Below are 22737 nucleotides of genomic sequence, written 5' to 3' on the forward strand. Positions count from 1 at the left end.
GCATGAAAATGTTAGTTATCAGCCGAACACCCACATCAGTCAGTCATGCCGATAATGACTTGAACAATAAAAAGCAACATTAGCCAGTTCAGCTGTTGTCTCCAGTTGAGATTAGTGTGGCTTTCAGTTTTACTTGGAGCCAATTCTCTGCTTGTCTGCACTGAGCAAAACAAAAAAAAAAAAAACATACAATGACATGAAACCATTCAGTTGCTGTCTTTCTGTCTTTAGCATTCTGTCACTCTGTGGTGAGACTGTCAGCCCACAGACTCCCATTAAAGCAGCATGTTTCAAATATCTCTTAACTACAATCTTAAAATCCTCAGGGAAGTTATTAAAAAACACTTCCAAACAATCATCTCTCCAGAATTAAGGGGAACTCTTGAATTTCCTATTCTCGCTCAGTTATAAATCAATTCATTACAATATAATAACTTAAAATCAGAAAATAACTCGTAGTAATGTTAGAGAAATGGCACTGAAGTCCAACCCACTCATGATCAATGAGCAACCTTTTGATATAAGTTAAGTTTTCTGTAAAAAAAAAAAAAAAAAAAAAAAAAAGTGAGTACAATGTATGACAGCAATATATCAGCAATATAATCCCGCTCCTAAAACTATGGCAGAAAGAGGGGCGACACCAAATAACAGGAGGAAACACAGCAAAGAGCACAGGCTTCAGAGAAGAGAGCTGGTTTGGCAGTACAACAATTCAAACAGCCGTGGAAAAAGAGAACATGTAAGGTACTTGTAAGGTTAATGGCTCAAAGATCAACATGGATGAGATAAAGTCAATCATGAGATAAGATACACATTGAGTAAGACTATAAAACAATAACCAGACAGCATGAGGATCACCTTGCTGACAGGATCATAGTAGTAATATTAAGCTTACAGTAGATTTACCTGAGTTAGATACCTGGAGACAGTGGTTAAACAAAAACACTAAAGGACGACCCGACTTCAAACTCAACATTCTGCACACTTCTTGTTTTACACAATGCTCACATCAAATCTGGGTCAGTTTAACCTCCAAGAGGCCTTTCTGAACCCTAACTTAATCGCTCAATTCTCTGTTTGTAATCTGACAGTGGACCAAGTCCAGTTAACCCCTGTGGACAAGCAATAAAGACACACCCAGGATGTGAAGAAAAGAAAAGTGCTGCAGCACAATGATTGTGCTGTGTCTAACACTTTAGCTTTAGATAGGTTAGGTAGTTTTCTAGGCAGTCTGCATAGTCCAGTAGTTCACCTCAATCTGAACCCAAACATTTTCAGCATTCAAATCTGTGGATTGGCCAAAATCCTGATCCTGTGGCACTGGCGCTAAATTCAAGGATCGGCCATCCATCAAAAAAGTTCCTGTGAATCCTGAGGACTGGGCTGCAGCGACTGGATGAATATATCGGCTATCTACGATTTTTTCATTTTATTCAGCCAATTTAATGAGTTATCTCCAAAGAAGGATGTGAGCCACTGCTCGGGGATTTGGGCAAAGCTAACTGAATTAGCAGAATATAACTTATTGTGTTGTTACGTCTGTTTTGGGTACACCAAGAACTCCCATCCAATTGGGGTTTAAATCAGTCTTTGGAAGGCACCACGCAATGCTGACTAAAACATAAAAAAATAAAAATAAAATATTCCCATCAAATGTATTAAAAATTAAGTATCCAGCCTGTTTTGAAAATGTAAGGAGTAGAAAGTAAAATAAATACTTTAAATACCTGAAAAAACTGTATTTGTATGTACTTAGGTAAAGTACTTGTACTTAGTTACTTCCCACCTCTGGTGCTGACTTTTAGGGTTAGGCTTTTCAGGCTTTTCAGTTTTTTATGATGATCATGTTCAGTTTTAAGTCACAGTTTGGTTGGGTTTAGATAACAAAGCTACTTGGTTATGTTTAGGAAGAAGATCACGATTTGTCTTTACTATGCAGGTGTAAATAGCAACATTTACTATTTAATAGTATTGCTGGCTACAGAAGCCTGGTAGACTATTTACACTGGGAAGTTAATAGCCAAATTGGCTACTTTATCCAGGGTGCAAATAGCACTGCTGGCTACTGACACCTAAGTGCAAATAGCATCTGCCTATATATTATCACATCGCCCAGCCCAGCCCTTATTTGAGGTGTACCAATATACAATTTTAAAAGAAAGCTAGCAGCTCATTTCAGTGGCCATGGTATAAAAATATGTTTTTGTCAAAGCTCATTTGAAATGGACTGAAGGTGAAGTCATGTGACACTGCAGAGCTCGTCTGAGCGTCAGTGAATGCAGCTGAAGATGTTGTGTTTAAGTACAGGGTTGTAATGCCTTCATGGATTGATTAGTGCATGTAGTGCTGCTGATCACAGGGAAAACACAGCTGTCAGCCTCTAAAACACACACACACACACACACACACACGCACACACGCACACACGCACACACGCACATACACACACACACACACACACACACACACACACACACACACACACACACACACACACACGCGACTGACGGAGCATCACAATCAGGTGAGATGATGATAATGACGATGGTTCTGTTTTAATATTCACTTCTTTGATTCTTCCCTTCCTCCTCTGAAGAAGTCTGTCTGTTGAGAGAACAGGGGAGACGGGGGAGACAGAGGTTCACTGTGCAGGTCAGGAGGTACAGAGAAGTGAGGGTGGAGGAGTGAGAGCTCAGGCGGCCTCACACAGGATCTGCTCCAGCACCGTCAGCAGGTGTTTGAGGCCGTAGATGTAGCCGTGATCGGGGCTCTCGCTTGGGAAAACGTGGGCAAAGTCAATCATCCTGACCTCCACCTCTGCGTCTCCTCCTCCTCCACTCCCCTCTGTTGTATCAACTCGTCCTTTCAGCTTCTCCTCCTCCTCCTCCTCACTCCTCTCCCTCGTGTCGCTGTCCTCCGTCTCTCCGTCCTCGTCCTTCCCTTCCAGTTGTGATTTGTTTCCGTTTCCATTTGGTGGTTGTTGCGGCTCACCTGTCCGTTTCCAGGCGGAGTTATCTTCCTCACACACTGCAGGAACCGAGCTCACTGTCGTCTCCACGGCACTGCTGTCTCCACTGTTGCCATGGAGATGAGCCTTGGCACAGTGGTGGTGGCCACCTTTAGTATGGTTGGTGTAGATGGTGGCCAGGCTGTAGTCCCAGGGCACAGACACCTGGATGTTGTTGTTGTTGTACTCAGCCACTTCCCCTTCCTGTCCCACCCCTTCCTGTCTGCCTTTCCCCTCCCCGCCCTGGCTGCCATCACTCGCAGATGACAACATGGCGGTTTTCCCCGCAGTCGGGCTCATCGAAGGGGTGCTGAGAGGGGATGAGAGGGAGGATGAGGAAGAAGAGGAGGGCAGGCCCTCGTAGACAAAGAGAAGGGAACTGGCATAGAAGGTCAGCTGGTGCTGGGACTCGAACCAGCGGAGGATCCGCTGCACTCTGCAGATGCTGGCTGACACCGCATCTTTCCTCAGACTGATGCCGTTATGGAAGAATTTAGCCAGGCCTGAGGAGAGGAGACAGAGGACAGGAGAGGTTTAAATATTTGTCTCATTGGCTTTTCCTCTCTATATGTGTGATTCATCTCTTCCATACCTGTAATACACATCATTTCATACAGAGAGGCCGAGTTTCCATCGTGAGCACTAACATCATAACACATGAAGAACACTGGGTTCATTGAATCCACAAGAGTTTCAACTCTCCAGTCAGACCCAATTTATGACATTCCAATACTGTTAAAGGGATAGTTCACTCAAAAAGGAAAATTCATTCATCATCTACTCATCCTCAAGCCGACTGAAAGTCAGGTTTAGTGTTCCAGTCCACAAAACACTGCTGGGGATTTACAGAAAAACAGCACCACAGAAACAGCTGGAGTTAATGGTGACCAGTTTTCAAAGGGGAAAAAACAGAGAAAACAACATAAAATGCCTTCATACTGCTCGTCTGGTGGAATCCAAGTCGTCATTTACACAATGTTTGTAGCCTGAATCTTCACTGTAGATCCTTGGCTTGGAGCCACGTTCACATGCACACTGTCTGAAAAGGGTGTGTGTGGTGTGACAGCATGCATGTGCACATGAATGGCAGGTCAGAGCTTTATGAGACTTGGATTACACCACACAAGCAGTGTGGAGGCATTTTTAATCTTTTTTTCTGTTGTTTTTTGTGTTTGAAATCTGGTCACCATTTACTTTTTCTTCTGCAACACAGTTTTCCTGTGAAACTCAAGCAGTGTTTTGTGGACTAAAAAACTAAACCTGATCTTCAATCAGCATGAGGGTGAACTATCCCTTTAGCAATGTGGCTTTCTGCAATTTTCAAATCACAGGAGGTGCAATATTTGTTAAAGGCAAAATGTGTCAAAAAACGTTTAAAGTGTCATGAGGCAGAAATGCTCTGTCTTACAAATCAGATTCTACAGATGTAGAACCACTGGATATCAGTGTCCTCACTCTAGCTTTAAAACTGAGTCTCTCAAAGACAGTGATGGCAGCCGTAGATGTGAATGTCCCTGCTGAGTTGTAATTTGTTACTCAGACCCATCTGGGAAGTCATCTTTAGCAACTCTTTGGAAAAGGGCAAGCACTTTCAAAAGAAAAAACAAACAAACAAACAAACAAACAAAAAACCCTTGGTAGGTGATTGGATGAACCATCTGTTTATCACGTCTAACCCGGGCTAACTTCAACCAATCAGATCAATGATCTATATGACGTGACAAGAGAACGCGGAGGAGGTAACACACCACGCCAGTAGTCCCCTCCTAGGATGCTGAGTGCACCACTACTGGTGCAGACACAGCAAATAACTTGAAGCTTGGCAAGATGGATTCTCACATGATCTCACGATTCCAGCTGCCTCGCAAGAAAGAGTTAAAGAGACTGGGCAACTGATCAGTTATTCTGAAAGGTTCCTCCTGTGCTGTCACTCCTTCATTGTCAGTGGTACATGTGTTAGTGAAAACCTTTGGTAAAACCCACGATATGCACACATACAAATGCACAAATGCATAAACAGACACACATACCATCTTTAATGGTGTCCTTCACCAGTCCCCTCCCATAGTGCTGGTCATACGAGTCAAATGTGTCACTGCACACTTTATACACCTGAAACACAAGAAAAGAAATCAGATTAAGAGCATGTTTTTTGGAGTTGTGTTAGTCCCTGCCCCTAAAACACACAATATGCTAATATTTATTACTAACCATATAATTGATTAGTTGTCAACTACTAAATTAGTTGTAGACTATTTTGACAATGGGCTGATCAGTTTTAGTCATTTTTAAGGATAAAAAAAACCCTCAAAATTCCCTGATTTCAGCTTCTCAAATGTGAATATTTTCTTGTTTCTTTACTCCTCTCTGACAGTAAACTGAATATCTTTGGGTGGACACATTATGACACATTTGATGGACACATTAATCAACAATGACAATAACTGATACAGGACAGACTTGAAAAATAGACCCAAACATACAAAGCACACAGATGTACATGAAGTTTGGACCTATTTTTCAAGTGACGAGATTGTGACAGGATTAATAAATTGATTAATTGTCTTGAGTCATTTTTCAAGAAAAAAGAAAGTGTCCAAATTCTCTGATTTCAGCGATTGTGAAAGTAATCAAATTGCCATTTCACGCAGTTTCAAGCACATTATGTGTGTATGTACACATAAAAATACTGATTCTCTGTTATTGTGTTCATCTGTCAGAAGTCAGAACTTAAATAACGTGTGTTTAGATGCATGTTGACCAGGAATAACCAAGACTCTCTCTCAGTGATATCACACTGGCTCCATCTGCTGGTCAGCAGCTGTACTCACCCCTGCCTCTGTAACACCACACTGAGTAGCTACAACTACACATCCAAGCTGCTGCATGCTGAGACATCACAACACAAGCTCAGTGCAGAAGACATGCATAAGAGCAGCTCACTGACAATCAGCTGCATACCAAGAAGATTCAGAGTAAAGCCCAGACATGACATACTCATTTTCATAAACAAAGGGCTAACTTTTCTTTTATAATGAAAGAATATGTTGATACAATCATGATTTTAGATGAGAGCATGCAGATTATTGAGAATGATCTACGGGTGTAATTCCTACATCTTTTCAAAAGTCTAATTCAAGCACTTTTCAGGAATTTTCAAGGTGTGTTCTCAAGCTTTTCCAGCACCTTACACTTCACTAGAGCAGAACTCACCAGTCGTGAGACATGTTAGTGAATAAATTGCCCCAGTTCATGCTGGGAGAATTACAATCACAGGATCAGCAATCTGCCCCTCATATTAGCACTGATCATGATTTCAACTCTCTCTTGTGTTTCTTTTGTATCAAAAGAAGAGCGCACTGTAATTCAAGAGAATTACATCCAGGATGAAACCTCAAACTGTGTTCAGAGAATGAGCGGGATCTTTTTAGCCCAACAACACCATGTTAGCCTGGATTCATTAAGCTGCATTTAAGCAGCTCTACAGAATGAGGAGCTTCATAGTTCTGCATTTCAACGAGGAGGATTCTCTCCTCAGCATTTCACCTAATCACCTCCTAATCTTTTCCTTTCAATCTGACCCTCTGCTCCTCCGCTATCATCCCTCCATCAGGAGGATCATTAGCACTAATTAGCCTCCTCTAAATCTAAACAAACACACAGCAGAGATTAGTATGGGAATTTTCCAAGATCACTGCCAGGCACATTCTGTTCTACTGTACCACTACTGATTTCTCTCTGGTTTCTAAACAGCTAAATCACATCTTGAGCTACTACCACTCTAAAACATACTAAAATCCAATCAGTCTACTACAGAGACCAAATTTTTCAAAGACACCAAATACTACATGTTGAACAGCAAAGTAAATATTCAAAATTCTTCTACATGCTATGACAGTTTTTCAAAAAATAGATGGAAAAGTAGCAATATCACACCATGCTTAAATACCACCATTTATCACAATAAATTAAATCTCCTGTATCATGATACATATTGTATCACAAGATTCTTGCACAGCACCGCGCAGCACAGATGTTTTTTTAAAACAACCAGTCGCAGCACAGGTGGATTTTAAAGTAGGGATGCACATGATTAGTCCACCATAAGATTAAATGTTGCCACCCTCACTAGTCAGCACCAGAAATACTAGTTGGTAACTAGTTGCCTCTAAGCTTTTATGCAGTCGCCCATCACTAGTCGGGGCTGCAGCACTGTCTTTCCCAGCACATATACCCCAATGGCCCAGGCAACCCCACATGTTGTTATCAGCAAAGTAGGACAGATGACAGCTTGTAAAGCCAGCACAGCTTGGCAGTGTTTTCATATAGAAAATGGAAATAAAGCTCAACGTAGGCTGTGTCAGAATAAACTGGCATATAACCACTTGACTGCAGCAACATGTGACCACATTGAGCACAGAAGCAGACATTAACCTGCAAGCAGAGCAGCTGCTGCTGCTAGCACTGCTAATGTTAGCCACACTGTGTGGCAGCTGACATCGGCTCCAGGTGAACAATGTAGTTTACCCTCAGACAATGTGATCCTTTTCAGTGTGAGAAGATGAAGCATTTACTGAGCTGCTGTCATGTTTTGTAGGTTAATATTCAATGTTCGTATTGCACTGCGTCAAGTGTCACACATCAGCTGCAAGTGAGTGATTGTAGACTGTGACTTCAAATAGCCCTTAATACACACAGTATTTTTGGACAATGTTCAAAATTTCAGTGTTCTAAATTAATAAATTGTGCTCAATTTCAACAGTTTTCCAAGGGTTTTCTTACTGTTAGAGTAGTCAACTATCTAAATTAAAATTTGCATTAAATCAACAGGCAAATTAGTCGCCAGGAATATCTGTATTCTAAAGCAGCCTATCACACCATGAGTGGTTTTTGAAACAACAAATTACAACACTAGGGTTTTTAAGAAAATATTAATACACAAATTATGTTTTGTGACACTGCACTGATTCTCAGAAACACACAAAGAGTCGTGGCAGTGAGTTATCCTCACTCTTCTGATTCCATAATAAAGTTAACTTTTTGAACTGACTGTAAGCATATTCTGGTGTGTTCTTCATACTATGACAGTTTTTCTAAAATGAGATATTAAAAAATAACAATACATCACCTTGCGTACAGTATAACAATCTATCCCCAATATACTGAATCATAACCTCTGTATCATGATGTGTATTGTATGGACAGATTCTTACCAATACACAGCCTAAGAGACATAAAGCTGATGTCCAGTGACTCTAATTTACACAGAAGATCAAGTTAAACACTATCAGGCTGTTCAGGATAAACCATCACTCAGTAAGTTATTTCTGACTGTACACAAAGACTGGCAGTTAGAAATATATTACTTGCTTCCTCATTACAAAGTTCATGACCTCCTCACACACACTTCCTCTCCCATATCTTCATCCACTACTCACGCCAAGAAGGCAGCTGTCCTGTCTGTCCTGTCTCTTGAAGGTTATGTCATTTGTCTGTGGTTAGATGTGGTGATATGGACCTAGACTGGACTGGGTTGTCCTACACACTGAATAACTTTTTGAATACAGGCCTGGGAAATTATTTATTATTATTTACTAGGCATATTTACTTAAAGCTCAGTTTTCTTTTTCATTTTCAACTCCAAACTTAATAACAAACCAATCCTCTAAGCCCTAGATTCTCAACCTAGGGTACATGTACCAGTGGTGGCACATGAGTTACCTCTAGTGGTATGTGGAGGAAAGTCAGAAATATTTTTTAAAAACTAAATTAGCTTAAGTTACTTTAAAACATAGAATACTATCAAAATACTGCAGAATTTTAAATGAAAATACATAAAATGTGAGATCAGTGAAACGCAATTTAAAATAAATTCTGTCATTCCTCTATTTTTGTTTTAATATCAGCCTGATTACCAGGAGTTAGGAGCTAAACTGTGTTGGTGAGATACTAAGAGGAGGCGAAATGTAGAGACTGCAAACGGATGGCGCAAAATGAGACAATCATGGCCCCAAACATAAACAGTTATGAAGAGAAATACAGATCAGAAAGAAAATATTTCCAGCAGCCATGTTGAAAATAAAGTGGACGACAGTGAACTGAGCACAGGCACTACTGGTGATTTAAGCTCCAGTAACGTGTCTACAGCAGCTGTAGGCACCAACCAGGACAAAACAGTAAGGTGCTTCTTTCTGAAATGGTACACAGTGTCAGAAGAAACACTGCTCTAAGCATTTGTTATATTCAAAGTAAAGGGAAGATCTAAAGATCTAACGTTACAGATAATGAGCGTCAGCGCTCCCTGGTAGCTCAGCTGGAAGAACGTGCTGCTCTGTGAAATTTCACTATCAGGGCAGGTTTTTCAGCTGTATCGCCCAGGTCTACCTTATTTTATAGTAAAATCATACTGAAAAAATGTGTATCATATATGATACAGCAGGTGCATAAGATGATTTATTTGTGAATCCTTCAATCATTATTCTATTGAATTTCATGATGCAATCTCCATTATTCTACCACAACATGCTCTCATTTTAATCACTTGTGTGTTGCAAACAGTTCTGAGCAAGTGAGCACTTGTTAATAATTATCTTCTTAATTGATTTTCACTAAAACAATTCCCTGCTTATCACAATTGCATGTTATACTGATCAGTTCACTTTATATTAACTGAGCTGTTGCCGATCAAATGTGAAATAAAAAGGTTCCTGTTTGAAAAAAAGAACCAAACCAGTTGAAATATGCCAAATTTTCAAAAAACAATTAAAAATAACTGTTTAAAAATAAAAATTGTTGTGATTAATACATTTTCATACATGCTGGATGTATCAAATATGGATCATTGGGTGTTTTTGTTTGTTTCTTGCTGCAGGCAGGATGATGATGAAGATGAAGATGGTGAGAGTAGGCTGCAATGGAAACTGATGGCAGCGATAAACGTTTCGCTATTTGACTCTCTTCCTTTCCAACAGATAAGAAGTTCTCCGTTTTCTTTCCTGTCTTCTGTCTGGTGCACCCATGTGGTCGAACTAATGAGACACTGACATGATGTGTGTTTCCTGCTCCACAGCCTGAGCTCAGGGGTACATTCAGCAACAGCTTCAGATGAACAACAGTTATTTACACAGACAGACGTCACCTTTGTGTGTGTGAGTGTTTTGTGTGTGTGTGTGTGTGTGTGTGTGTGTGTGTGTGTGTGTGCACTCAGACCCACAAGAGGTGAATAATGAGCTGCTGAGCTCAGTAAACAACTGAACATATTTCACATCTCACATGGGTTAAACATTGACCCATTTCAGATTGTTCAACAGAATCTCATGATCATCACAGTGTGTGTGGAAGGTGGAACCTGTGTTACAGTGTAACTAGGGGCAGGGTATACGGACAACAAGTGGAGAAATATCACATGTATTATCTTTATAACCAGCAGTCTGTAAGTCTACACAAACAATATACCCAGAAACACAAATTACAGTTCACAGCGAAAACGAAACTAAGGAACAGTTCATTAATGCTAACCCTCATTTCTCTGTTGTTGTTGTTGTTTTGAACCTCTGTTGATATTTTACATACAAAGTTGTATCTATCAAATTCATTAATTATTTCCATCTCCAATTTTCAATTCAAACAACAAGATGATTTGAACTCTTCTTCAATGAGATACTGTCAGTGTCTGCCGTAGTTCTGTGGTGGGATGGTGTTGTGGAAAAATTCTGGACGTTGCCCTTTAATTATCTAATAACAAATAAAGTGAGGCATTTACAGACTATGCCATAAATACTACACAGCTAAATTAGTTCCTCTTAAACACAAAAGGGATATGGACACCTGCTGCTCTTTTTGTCAGTGCACTTCTCAAACACCTGTGGATTCATTTTGGTTACACAGGAATATTCTGCTCTGCTCTTAAAGGGATAGTTCACTCACAAATGAAAATTCAGTCATTATCTCATTACTCTCATGCTGATTGAAGGTCAGGTTTATTTTGTTAGTCCACAAAACACTGCTGGATTTTCACAGGAAAACAGTGTTACAGAATCTCCCAAACAATGGAAGAGAATGATGACCAGTTTTCAAATAAAAACCAACAGGGAAAAACAAACGAAAAAAACATAAACTGCCTCCACACTGCTCGTCTGGCATTATCCACATCTGTTTGCACACCATCACAACACACACACACCCAGTTCAGACAGTGTGCACATGAACATGGCTTCAAGCTAGGATCTACAGTGAAGATTCAGACTAAAAACATGGTGTAAATAACATTTTTTAGTGGGCTTTAAGAGACTTGGATTACACCAGATGAGCAGTATGGAAACATTTTATGTTTTTATTCTGTTGTTCTGTTCTGTTGTCATTTGAAAACTGGTCATCATTCACTTCTATTGTTTGGGAGATTCTGCAACTCTGTTTTCCTGTGAAACTCCAGCAGTGTTTTGTGGACTAAAAAACTAAACCTGACCTTCAATCAGCATGAGGGTGAGGAGATAATGACTAATGGGTGAACCCATTAAATTTATTTCACGTGTATTTCTTAAATAATTTTTGTTTTTCTTTTACAGATGGGAACAATTTTGTTATGATCAATATTTTCAATAGCAGAAATGTACAAACATAAATGTAAATTTAACAAATCTTGGCAGTTTTGTGCCCATAATACTGTAAACTGTTTTGTGAATGTAAATGAATAAAGTGTGTGACAATAATAATGAGTGCAACAAGTGTGGGATTTCTTGGAGGTTTAACAGTGGGTGAAGAGAGAGACAAAAAAAACAACAACCTTAAAACCAAATGTGGATATTCTGGCTGCTGATGACAGAAGTTGTTAAATACAAATCAAAATTTTCAAACACCTCTTTGGAAGCCTACAGGATGCAACATCACAAGCTTTTGTTTGACATCACACAGTTGATCAATCTGTTGATTGTTTTCTTGATTGGCTAATTCATTAATTCTGTCACAATCTTGTCAAGTGAATTATGCAAACATGTGGAGCACATGGATGTACATGTCTTTCCTGTAATTATTATTTTCATTCTCAGTTAATCTGTTGTTTGTAACAATTATCATTTATTAATTTAAGAGTCGATTCTACCACTAAGTGACATTCAAACTCTTCTACATGCAGCTGTTATTTACTGACTGTTGTAAAATAGCTTAAGGTTCTGTTTTAATAATACAGAAACCACAGATCATTACTCAAAGTAGGACTTCACTTCTTGGCAGAAAAAAAAAAAAAAGTTTTTAGTTACAACAGATGAAAAGTCATCTTGGGACATGAAAAAGCACAGAGACACCGAGTCTTTCATCAAATTTGAACTTGCTTATGTTCAGTGGCTGATTTACTACAGGAGCAGTTTAGTGCCTGAGACTGCCAATGCTTACATTATATTATATATATCAGAAAATATTATAATATTATATGAAAATATAAAAAATATATGGTGCCACCTTATGTTGACTCCAAGCCCTGCATGTTTATTATGTCCACAAAATCAAAGTGGAACATATACACATATGTTGAGGGACTGTCCAGGGAATTTCTGAAAGCAAGTAGCAAGAATCAGATGTAATGGATGTAGTTATACCATGACTTTCAAATATTATTCTCCTGAATGATCATTCTGCTCTTGCTTTATCAAGCCTTGTTCAGTGGAACAGCATCAAAAACAGTGGTGGTAATGAGATGGAAATAGATGGGAAAAGATATATGTACTTATTATTCATTTTATGTGAATGAAAAGAAATGTACAAAAGGTTTACCCAAATGAATAGATGAGCTATATAAATTTAATTTGAATTGTTACCTCTAAAATGAATGAAAAAGGAAAAAAGAATAAAAATTTGGTAGATTAAAGATCTTCCACAACAGGTGAGACTCACCCTCATGCCGAGGACCAGGAAGCCGATCTCCTCCATCAGGGGGTATTTTCTGATCTGCTGCTCCCGTTTCTCCTGCGAGGCGAACGGGTCGTAGCTCCGCTGGCCCAGCTTCACATCCATGATGCACGGCTTGACGAAGCGTCGAGTCACATCCTCCAGCTTCAGGTACAAGTCTGAGGCGGCAGCACAGGTACACAGGGATTATATAGCTTGTTAACATATTTTATTAAAAAATAATACACATCTGTTGGAACAGTGCTAATAACATGTTTCTGATATGATGGAGGCTCTTCCTTGTCTTCATGCCAATGTGTCCAGTTGTCTGACAAGTGGAATGTGATCTTGTGATCTGTGATCTGGGGGGAGTTTACACCACTTTAACAGTACTAATCCTGCAGTACAGCAACCTGACAAAGATGGTTCGTTACAGAGAATCATCTGGAAAGTCGTTGTTAGAAACTGTTTGGAAAAGGGCATGCACTTTCAAAAAACACTTGGATGAACCATCTGTCTATCATGTCTAACACGAGCTAACTGCAACCAATCAGATCAAACTCTTGCTAAAGCCGGTTGGGAGAAGATGGGTAAAAATCTTTTCCATGGAGAAAAGCCTTCTGTGTTGTTCTTTTTTTTTTTTAAAGATTAATTTTTGGGCTTTTTTGCCTTTAATCATAGTGACAGCTGAAGATATGACAGGAAAGGGGGGTGAAGAGAGAGGGGATGACACACAGCAAATGGGCCACAGGTGGGATTCGAACCAGCGGCCACTGCAGAGGACTAACAGCCTCAGTACACGGTGTACACACTCTACCAACTGAGCTATAGGGGAGCCCATTCAATGTTGTCCTTTGTTCTTATTTTAATGAAGAAATACTCTCCAGTTCTTATGTAACTGATGCTATCACAGTATCTACGCTAACCTCTTCAGGAGCCGCCAACCAATGTTTGTTTGTTTGAGACGAGTTGCTTCCATGGACGCTTCTCACTGTCATCACACCATGACCTAGCTGCCAGTAGTCCCTCCTAGGACACCGATTGTCTGCACCATTTTTGGTGTGGATACAAAAAGATAACTTGAAGCCATGGCTAAATGGATTTTTGTGTGATCTCATGAATCCAGCTGCCTCGCATGCTAAGGTATATAGTAAGTCTCACCACTGGGGCTGTCAGGGGATGACCAGGTGCCGTAGTACTTGGGCAGATGGCTCTGGAGTTCCAGAAGGCATGGATCACAGCATTCCTCTGCATACACCTAGGACACATACATGCAAACATCTTCATCATCATGCTGTAGTATAAATTTAGTGTAATTATTTTCATTAAGTTTTAATGTGGTGGGTACTTTGCGTGTTATTCAATTAATTGCTTAGCCTATCAAATATCAGAAAATACAGAAAGTTCCTATAGTCAACACTGCTGGTTTTCTCTGACCAACAGCCTCAAAGCTGTTGGTCAGAGAAAACATTTGGAATGCTTATTTCTAAGAGTGTAGCTTATGAAACATATAAAGAGCTTCATGATTGATTAAATTTTACATGATCGATCAAATTCTTCACGACTGATTAATCAATCATCAATTAATTGTTATCATCCTTATTATGAACCTTTTCCATCCCGATGCCACAGGTCTGATAAAAAGACAACAATTTGAGTTTGTGAGCATGAAAATGGTCAAAAGTTCAGCACACCATACAGTCCTACAGCAGCCTGATGTGGTTACATATATATCATCTAGACTGAATAATCAATTATTAATCAACTATGTATCTACTAACTATTTTGATTATTGATTACGTTTTTTTATATAGAAAACAATATCAGATTTTATTTTACGAATTGTGAATACTTGTTTCTTTCATCCTCTCTGGCAGTAAACTTAATATCTTTAGGTCGTAGACAAAACAAGACATTTGAGGATGCCATCTTGGACTTGGGGAAGCAGATTAGGATTAGGGGCGGGGCTAGACAAGCATGTTGCTTCTTCCTACTCTTTATCAGACATCAAATGTGAATTTATGTTTCTGATTGTAAGTCTGTTCATTATTCATTATTTGTTTCTATTTTGTACTGTTTTTTCTTTCTACATACATTTTATCTTTTTAAATGTTTGAAATAAATAGATCAAATCAAATCCAATCAAAGCACTGATCAACATCTCTCACCATTTTCTGTCCAAACAACTAATCAATTAATTGAGAAAATAATCCACAGATTAATTGATAATGAAAATAATTTTTAGTCACAGCCCTAGTATTGTTATTCAGAACCTTATAAAGCAAAAAATAAATGCAAATCTAAAACTGCATGCAGATCTTTAACATATTATTATTGATGTTCTGGAATGTTTGTCTCCCAGCTGTAACTTTAGATTTGCAGCTGTGTCCAGGATGCCTGCTCTGTCTGAAATGTGTGTGTGTGTGTGTGAGTGGATTGGTTTGGTCAAGAGACATGCACACATGATGCCATGACTCACTGCTGTCTGTGAGAGAGTTGCTGAGGCTGACAGTGCTGCTAAGCTCTAAAGCAAACACTGAAGCAGTAGACACACGTGTCACCATGTGATTACACAGTCAGACCCATGTGGAACATCTGATATTTACACTGATTATTAAAGACAGATTGAGGAGGAGTTTCCTCAAAAACAGTGTCTGGACTCAAATAAAAATAATCTCTCTTCATCATCATTTATGACCCACTAGAAGTGTGTTTTAGAGCCTGCAGTCCTCTGCATGGATTTGATTATTTTGCTGTGTTTGTAACGTTTCTGGGCGTCAACCTTTGGGCAGTGGGTGTATAGCCCCCAGCCAATAAATGCATGAGTGTAAGTGTGGGACTTTTCCTCCAGGTGCCACATCATAACCACTGAGCCTGGAAGGAGGGGCCAACTGTAAATGTTGTTTATAAATCACAACTTCCAAAGCCTGTCAATTCTGCCTTTAAGAGTTTACATTTATCCATTCATCCATCCATCTATCTCACAATGAAAGTGCTACTCCCAACCAGTGCTGGAAAGAGTACTGAAAATCTATACTCAAGTACAAGTACTGTTACATCACTATTATATTACTCAATTACAAGTAACAGCACTGTTGTTAGAAAAATTCTTCAGTAAATGCACACAGTATTCTTCTCAAAAACTACTCAGAGTATTAGTTACTTTACAACAGTTGATGTTTAATCATTCTCTCCAGGAAGTTGTAATGTTGATGATTCATGCAAATTCAACCATGATTGATCTGTATGATTATGTAATTTTTGTCCAATCTCTGCAACTTTTCTGCAAATTTGACCAATCATTGTAGCTTCCCATGAGTTCCAACAATTATAGAAGTTCCCCACGCAAGTGTCATAAATGTAGGTTTCAATGAACTGACACAATGGTTGATCATTTATCATTTTTTGTATTTTAATTTTGCTGTTTTGTCACTGGTACAGACAAGAACACAAGGTTATTGACATCAATGTTCTGTGCACTTTTATATTTCATAATTTTGTTTTTGCTGTTTTGACTGAGTTTAAGCGCCAAAAGGATTTTGTTTCTTTGAAGAATACCCCCCAAGTGCACAAATAAAGCAGATTTTGTTAGAATTTTTCTAATCCTGAACCATTTTGGTTACTTAGTACACTCAGAATAGAATGTGGTTTTATTCTTCCTGAAACAAATAGATTTTTCAATTATATAGAAATTTGTTTGTTTTCAATTTTTTGTTTCATTTTTACTGTTGCTGTTGCTGCAAAATTCCCCAACCATGATTACATTCACAATTAACTGATTAGTTGTTTGGTCCCTGAAATGTCAGAAAATGATGAAAATGTTGATCAGAGACAACTCAAAAATATTCATATTACTGTCCAAAAATATTCAAATTTAGGAAGCTGGAAACAGAGAATTTTCAATTTAATAGTTGATCAATAATAGATAAATCGTAGCAGCTTTAAGTGTTTTATATTGGTTGTTTGGTTTGTTAGTTTGTCCAGCTGTTCCTTCCTTTGTCATGCACAATTTATTGATTGACTGAGACAAAGAGGCCATGATAATCAAGTGGCATTTGTGTGGACTGCACATGGTATTATATCATTCTTTATTTTAACAATGTAATCCCATTTTTACAGTAATCTGATTATGTCTTTTTTATCTGTAACTCTAATGTAATGGAATTACTCTCCAAACCTGTATTTGATTATATTTAAAGCTGATTGTTTTTAAAGAGTTTTTGAAAAGCTTGAAATTAATACTCACCTGGATTTTCTTTTTACTAAAGAAATTGTGAAATACAGAACTTTGCTCTATAAATTGAATAATTATGATCTGATTTTCACACATTTTTGAATTACATCATCACATTTTCAGCAGTTTCATTCAAAATAATAAATAATGATCATAAATATTTAAAAATGTATATTTATTAAGCTATATCAAGTGAACATAATGAGCCAGGAGTGCATTTTACAGGAGTTGATATTTCTGTGTCCACCTCATTGTGTGAGAGTATGAAATGTTGAAAAGTATAGACGTTACCATGCTGTAAAACTGCATTTCTCGTGGTCCTCTTGGTGGAGGCTGAAGCTGCTTCAGGACTGTTCCATCTGGATGCTGCAAAATACCTACAACAGACACAGAGATGGCACTGAAAACCAAAGCAAAGACAAAAAGCAAAAGTAAAGCTTTGGAAGGACAATAAAGAATAAAAAGTGACACCTGACAAAGAGATTGTTTTAATATATCGGTGGTGCTTAGACTCTTGTTTTTCCATTGCCCTCTCCCTATTTCTTCCCAGGAACATGATTCTGCTCTATTTCTCCTGATTTCTGACAAATTTTCACTTTTTTTTTCCTTTTCATTATCACAACCTGTTTCTGACACCATGCGGTATGCATCCGTCCTATATGACCCTAAAAGTCTACAGTTTCCACCCAGACACCAATACAGCTTCAGCTGTTTCTTAAGGGAACTTTTAGAGGAAAGGGGCATGCTTTTTGTAAAATCTGCTCTGTCAATTTTGTTTTAGGGCAGGGGCAAAAAAATAAATGAATGAATGAAAAGGGATGAATATTTATTTATACCAGAGATTTATGCAAGTTAACTTTAGAGGGAGGAATTATCTTGTATTCTTTCTTGAGAATTAAGTTAAAAGTCACCAAAACCACATTTTTGGGTAGTGAAATCCTCACGATTTTTTGATGTCTAAAGGGTGGTAAGTATGGCTGAAGTACAGTAAAATTGTGATTTTAAGACACCTCAATCTAAAGGTACAATCTGCAACATTTTCCTAGAAAAAAAACAATGTATAGAGAGATGACATAAATCCTTTCAAGTATCACTTGACACAGTAGAAATGTGTTGGTTGGCTACCGTCAACGTTCATCACAGTTCACTCAGAAGTAAATCACTGCAAATGGAAAACATTTTGATCATTTAACCACAAACAGTTCACTGTGTTCACTGAGGTCAAAGTTAAACACTGAATCATAAACTCGAACACATACAGCTTCAACAACAGCAATAAATCAAGTACAGCGACAAGAGGACAGAGGGAGGAACATGATTACATAAAAAGTAGAATCTGTCAACACTGCAGTGGTGACATTAACTAAGAAATGAGAGGAACAATTAGAGAGCTGCACAATGGGCTTTGCTCTTAATATATATTTGACAATGAAATACTGCAGTTCTCCATGAGCTGTGAATGAGAAACTCCACTTTACTGTCCACTAACACTACTTTTACACCACCTGGCAAACATGACCTGCTGTTCATAAATTCAGTCTGAGATATGAACATGCAGACAGGAAAAAAATGACATGGAAAAAAGTCATGCTATTTGATAATTAAGATAAGTCAGAAATTAACTACAGCTAATGTATTCTTGTGTTGTATTAAAGGGAGCGTTCACCCAAAAATGAAAATTCAGTCATTATCTACGCACCCTCATGCCAACTGGAGGTCAGGTTCAGGTTTTTAGTCCACAAAACACTGCTGGAGTTTCACAGTGTTGTAGAATCTCCCAAATAATGGAAATGAATGGTGATCAGTTTTAAAATGTAAAAAAACAACAGAATAAAAACATAAAATGCCTCCATACTGCTCATCTGGTGTAATCCAAGTCTCCTAAAGACCCAACATACCAAGTTCATTAAAAAATGTTATTTACACCACGTTTTTAGTCTGAATCTTCACTGCAGATCCTTAACTTGGAGCCATGTTCATGTGCACACTGTCTGAACTGGGTGTGTGTTGTGTGACAGTGTGCAAATGGCCTGTCAAGACTTTAGGAGACTTGGATTACACCAGACGAGCAGTATGGAGACATTATGTGTTTTTTTTTTTCTGTTTCCTTTTTTTCACATTTGAAAACTGCTCACCATTCACTTCAATTGTTTGGGAGATTCTGCAACACTGTTTTCCTGTGAAACTCCAGCAGTGTTTTGTGGACTAAAAAACTAAACCTGACCTTCAGTCAGCATGAGGGTGAGGAGATAATGACTGAATTTTCATTTTTGGGTGAACTATCCTAAATTTCTATTAGCATTAATTAGGGCTGCACAATATGATCAAATAAATCATGGGAAATGGTGGGAATGTTCATTTTTGCATCACAATTAAAACTCATTTTCACTAAAAATTATTTAAACATGATGATGTGACATTTGTTGGGGTCTGTCCTAGAACTGCAGATATTAATTGATTATTAATCAACTTAAATTAATTGTTAATCGAAATATGCATTTTGATAATTGATTAATCATTTTGGGTAATTTTTTAAGAAAAAAAAATCAAAATTTTCTGATTTCAGCTTCTTAAATGTGAATATTTTCTGGTATCTTTACCTCTCTGTGACAGTAAAGTGAATGTCTTTAGGTTGTGGACAAGAGATTTGAAGACATCATCTTGAGCTTTGAGAAACTCTGATCAACATTTTTCACAATTTTATGGACCAAACAACCAACTGATTAATCAAGAGAAGGATCAACAGACTAATCTACAAAGAAAATAACTGTGCGGCCCAAGTCTGCTCCAAACAAACATGTTTTCTTACATCTGGAGGACAAGATTTGTAGGTCAGGGCATCTTGGCAGCACTACAGGACTTCATCATAATGCTGTTTGCCACACTTTCCTTTGGTAAAAGAACTACAGCCTCTGTCATTTGGATATTGCGATTTCAATCATATTTCGATTAATTTTGTAGCTCTAGCATGAGATTAAATCACCTAAAGTGTCTCCCTCTGCCAGCTTATTTCCAGTGTAGACAGAAAGATGTGGTGAGGAAAAGATAAGTGTCCTGTTACGTCACCACATGCTGACCACAGCTGATTACAGATGGACTGAATGAACCTGCTGTGGAAGGATTAGTCTGCTCTTTGGCTGATCTCTAGATTCTTCTAAGAACACACAGATGTACAAACACATGCAAATACTAAACAATCTACAAAACCTCTACACACATGTAAAAATAACTTCTGTAGTGAGGGCAGCAGCATCAGCTTCAGCTCTCCATCTGTGTCTACACATGATGTGTTCAGGCACAGTTCTGAGTGTAGGTCACCCGTGATTTGGAAGTGCTCAGAACCCAACACTCAACCGCTGCAGCTATGCTCAGTGATGGCTGCGGTCACACACATACAACTGAGACGCCACACCGCCTGTTTAGACAGCTGTATTGATTAAAACAGATGTGAATCTGCTCTTTCAGATCTGTGTGAGACAGACCGATAAAAGACACAGCTGGAACATCTGCTGTGGAGACAAGAATACATTATATTTTCATTTGCAGTGGTGAATTTTTAAATGATCTGAAATAACCTCACATCAAACAACATTATCAGCTCTTTAATCTATGACAATGTACTATATTCATAAGCTGATCATGTCTTTAATTAAAATTTTAATATGAAAAGTAAGTAGTAACTGTACACTACAGTAACATAACATACCCCTGAAGTACTCATTTGTTATCAAGATTTAAGAGATTAGAGTTTTCAATAAGATATATGTTAAAATATTACTTTAATTAGAAATATCGTTTCTTTTGAAATCAAAATCTTAGTGCACTTTGCACTTTTAGCCTGCTGGCCAATGTCAAATGCCAACAGCCCACCATAGGACAGCGACACAGACAAAATGAAAACACATACTGAAAGATTAAATATTGAAGAGTATTTCCCACTATCACTATAGTTTTGATTTTGTTCATAAATATTTTTTGGCTATTTTTATGCTGTAAGTTTAGCTTTTTCTGCACAGGCAACAGAGCAAACACCCCTGGTCACGCCTATTTCAAATGGCATTTACAGGCCACAGGAGAGGAGTGGAGACAAAATGAAAAGAAATATTGAACAGAACAAGCTTGTATTGTTAAGATTTTTTACATTTATATTTTTTTATCGACAAAAAATTGAGTGGGCTTATTTGAAACACCCATGGGCTTAACAGATATGTTAGGTATCCATCATGCCTGTGACAAACTTTTGATGTTTTTTGACAAATTTAAAAAAAAAAAAGTAATTGGTATAAAAAAATTATTGACACTTACAATGAGAGATTCGGCTTTCATTTGAACTAAAAAGTTGTCACCTAACTTGGGGCAGTATATATGAAAAATGTCTGAAACTGGATGTAGAGGGTTTGATAGGGACGTTTACTGTACTGCATACACTCACTGAGTCATTTTTGGTTGTTTAAATCTTACATTTAAAACAAAAAAATATTACGAAGAAGATGCAATGAATTACAGTCCAACCTTACAATTGTTGTTAGTTAAAATAGTGGAGCTGAAAAATAAAACTACTGTTTTCACTCAAATATACGACCCACAGTATGGGTGTGCTAAGGGCTGTCACAGTATACTGGTACTGCTAATAACCATTATGTTTAAAAGATGAAATATTGATATCATGTTATAATAGACATATGACAATATTGTGTAAATAATCCAGCGCCTCTTAAACCTGCTGTATGCTCTTCAATCATTTGGCTCCTTCCCACACACAGAATCCATCCCCCTACACTCTGGATGATAACAATTAATCGATGATCAATTTGTCAGTCATTAAGGATTTGATTAATCAAGTAAAATTTAATCAATCTGTGAAGGAATAAAAATCTGAAATTTAGCAGAGATTAATTGCATGACTGTGCTCATGTGCATATTCAATATGTCAGCCTTTATGTCTTTGTTGTGTTTCATAGGCTATGTAACACTGTCAGAGAATATGCAATATGTTGCTATAGAAATAAAGCTCTCAATGAGGGGGAAAAACATTTGGCATTGTTTGGTAGAGGCTTTGTTTGCTCTTTTTTTTTTCTTTCTTTTTTTTGTATCAACTAATTGATAATGTTGCAAATGGCTGATTAAGTGCTTAGGATCTGCAAGCCCACTACACTGGTATTTTGAGTGAAATTCATTTGCCAAAAAAAAAGGAGACAAAACACAAAATAAACAAAGTTAAAGATGATTGTGATTGATAGCATTAGCCTAATTCTTTTCCAGACAAATTTTCTGTACATGTATCACAATAATATCATCATCATGAATTCTTTTGGTCGTAATCATGTAAATGTAAAACTCTGATATTGTGACAGCCCTAGTTGTGCTCAGTGGACAAAACAGGTTTTCAGTACCATATCATATCACTGTGAGGCAGCCTGGTGACTGATCTGAACAGCTTTCAGTAGGATTATGTTTCACTACGTACACAAGAGACAAAGATAGACAAAGCATGAAAGACAGGGGAAAGCAGTGTGTATGGATTGTAACACTAGTGGAAATGTGGATGCATGTACAACTACAAAAAGGAAGTCTTCAGTAAACACGGTCACATGGACAGGTCTTCTGTCTGTGTGTG

The 22737-nt window shown here is 38.0% G+C and overlaps 1 protein-coding gene across 1 annotated transcript in view; it reads right to left on the reverse strand.

The window, feature by feature from the left end:
* Nucleotides 1-2449: 2449 nt before the first annotated feature.
* The window catches only part of ipmkb (inositol polyphosphate multikinase b), a 31663-nt gene continuing 11375 nt past the window's right edge, over nt 2450-22737 (reverse strand). The window contains exons 2-6 of the mRNA XM_084740874.1: nt 17412-17497; nt 14048-14144; nt 12893-13065; nt 5038-5119; nt 2450-3510 (exon numbers count right to left, since the gene is read on the reverse strand). Of these exons, the coding sequence (XP_084597000.1) occupies nt 2693-3510; nt 5038-5119; nt 12893-13065; nt 14048-14144; nt 17412-17497 (1256 nt within the window). The 3' untranslated portion in view covers nt 2450-2692. The remainder of the gene's footprint in view (nt 3511-5037; nt 5120-12892; nt 13066-14047; nt 14145-17411; nt 17498-22737) is intronic.

This window comes from Lutjanus erythropterus, chromosome 17 (genome assembly GCF_056507025.1).
Source record: "Lutjanus erythropterus isolate fLutEry1 chromosome 17, fLutEry1.hap2, whole genome shotgun sequence".
Lineage (NCBI taxonomy): Eukaryota > Metazoa > Chordata > Actinopteri > Lutjaniformes > Lutjanidae > Lutjanus > Lutjanus erythropterus.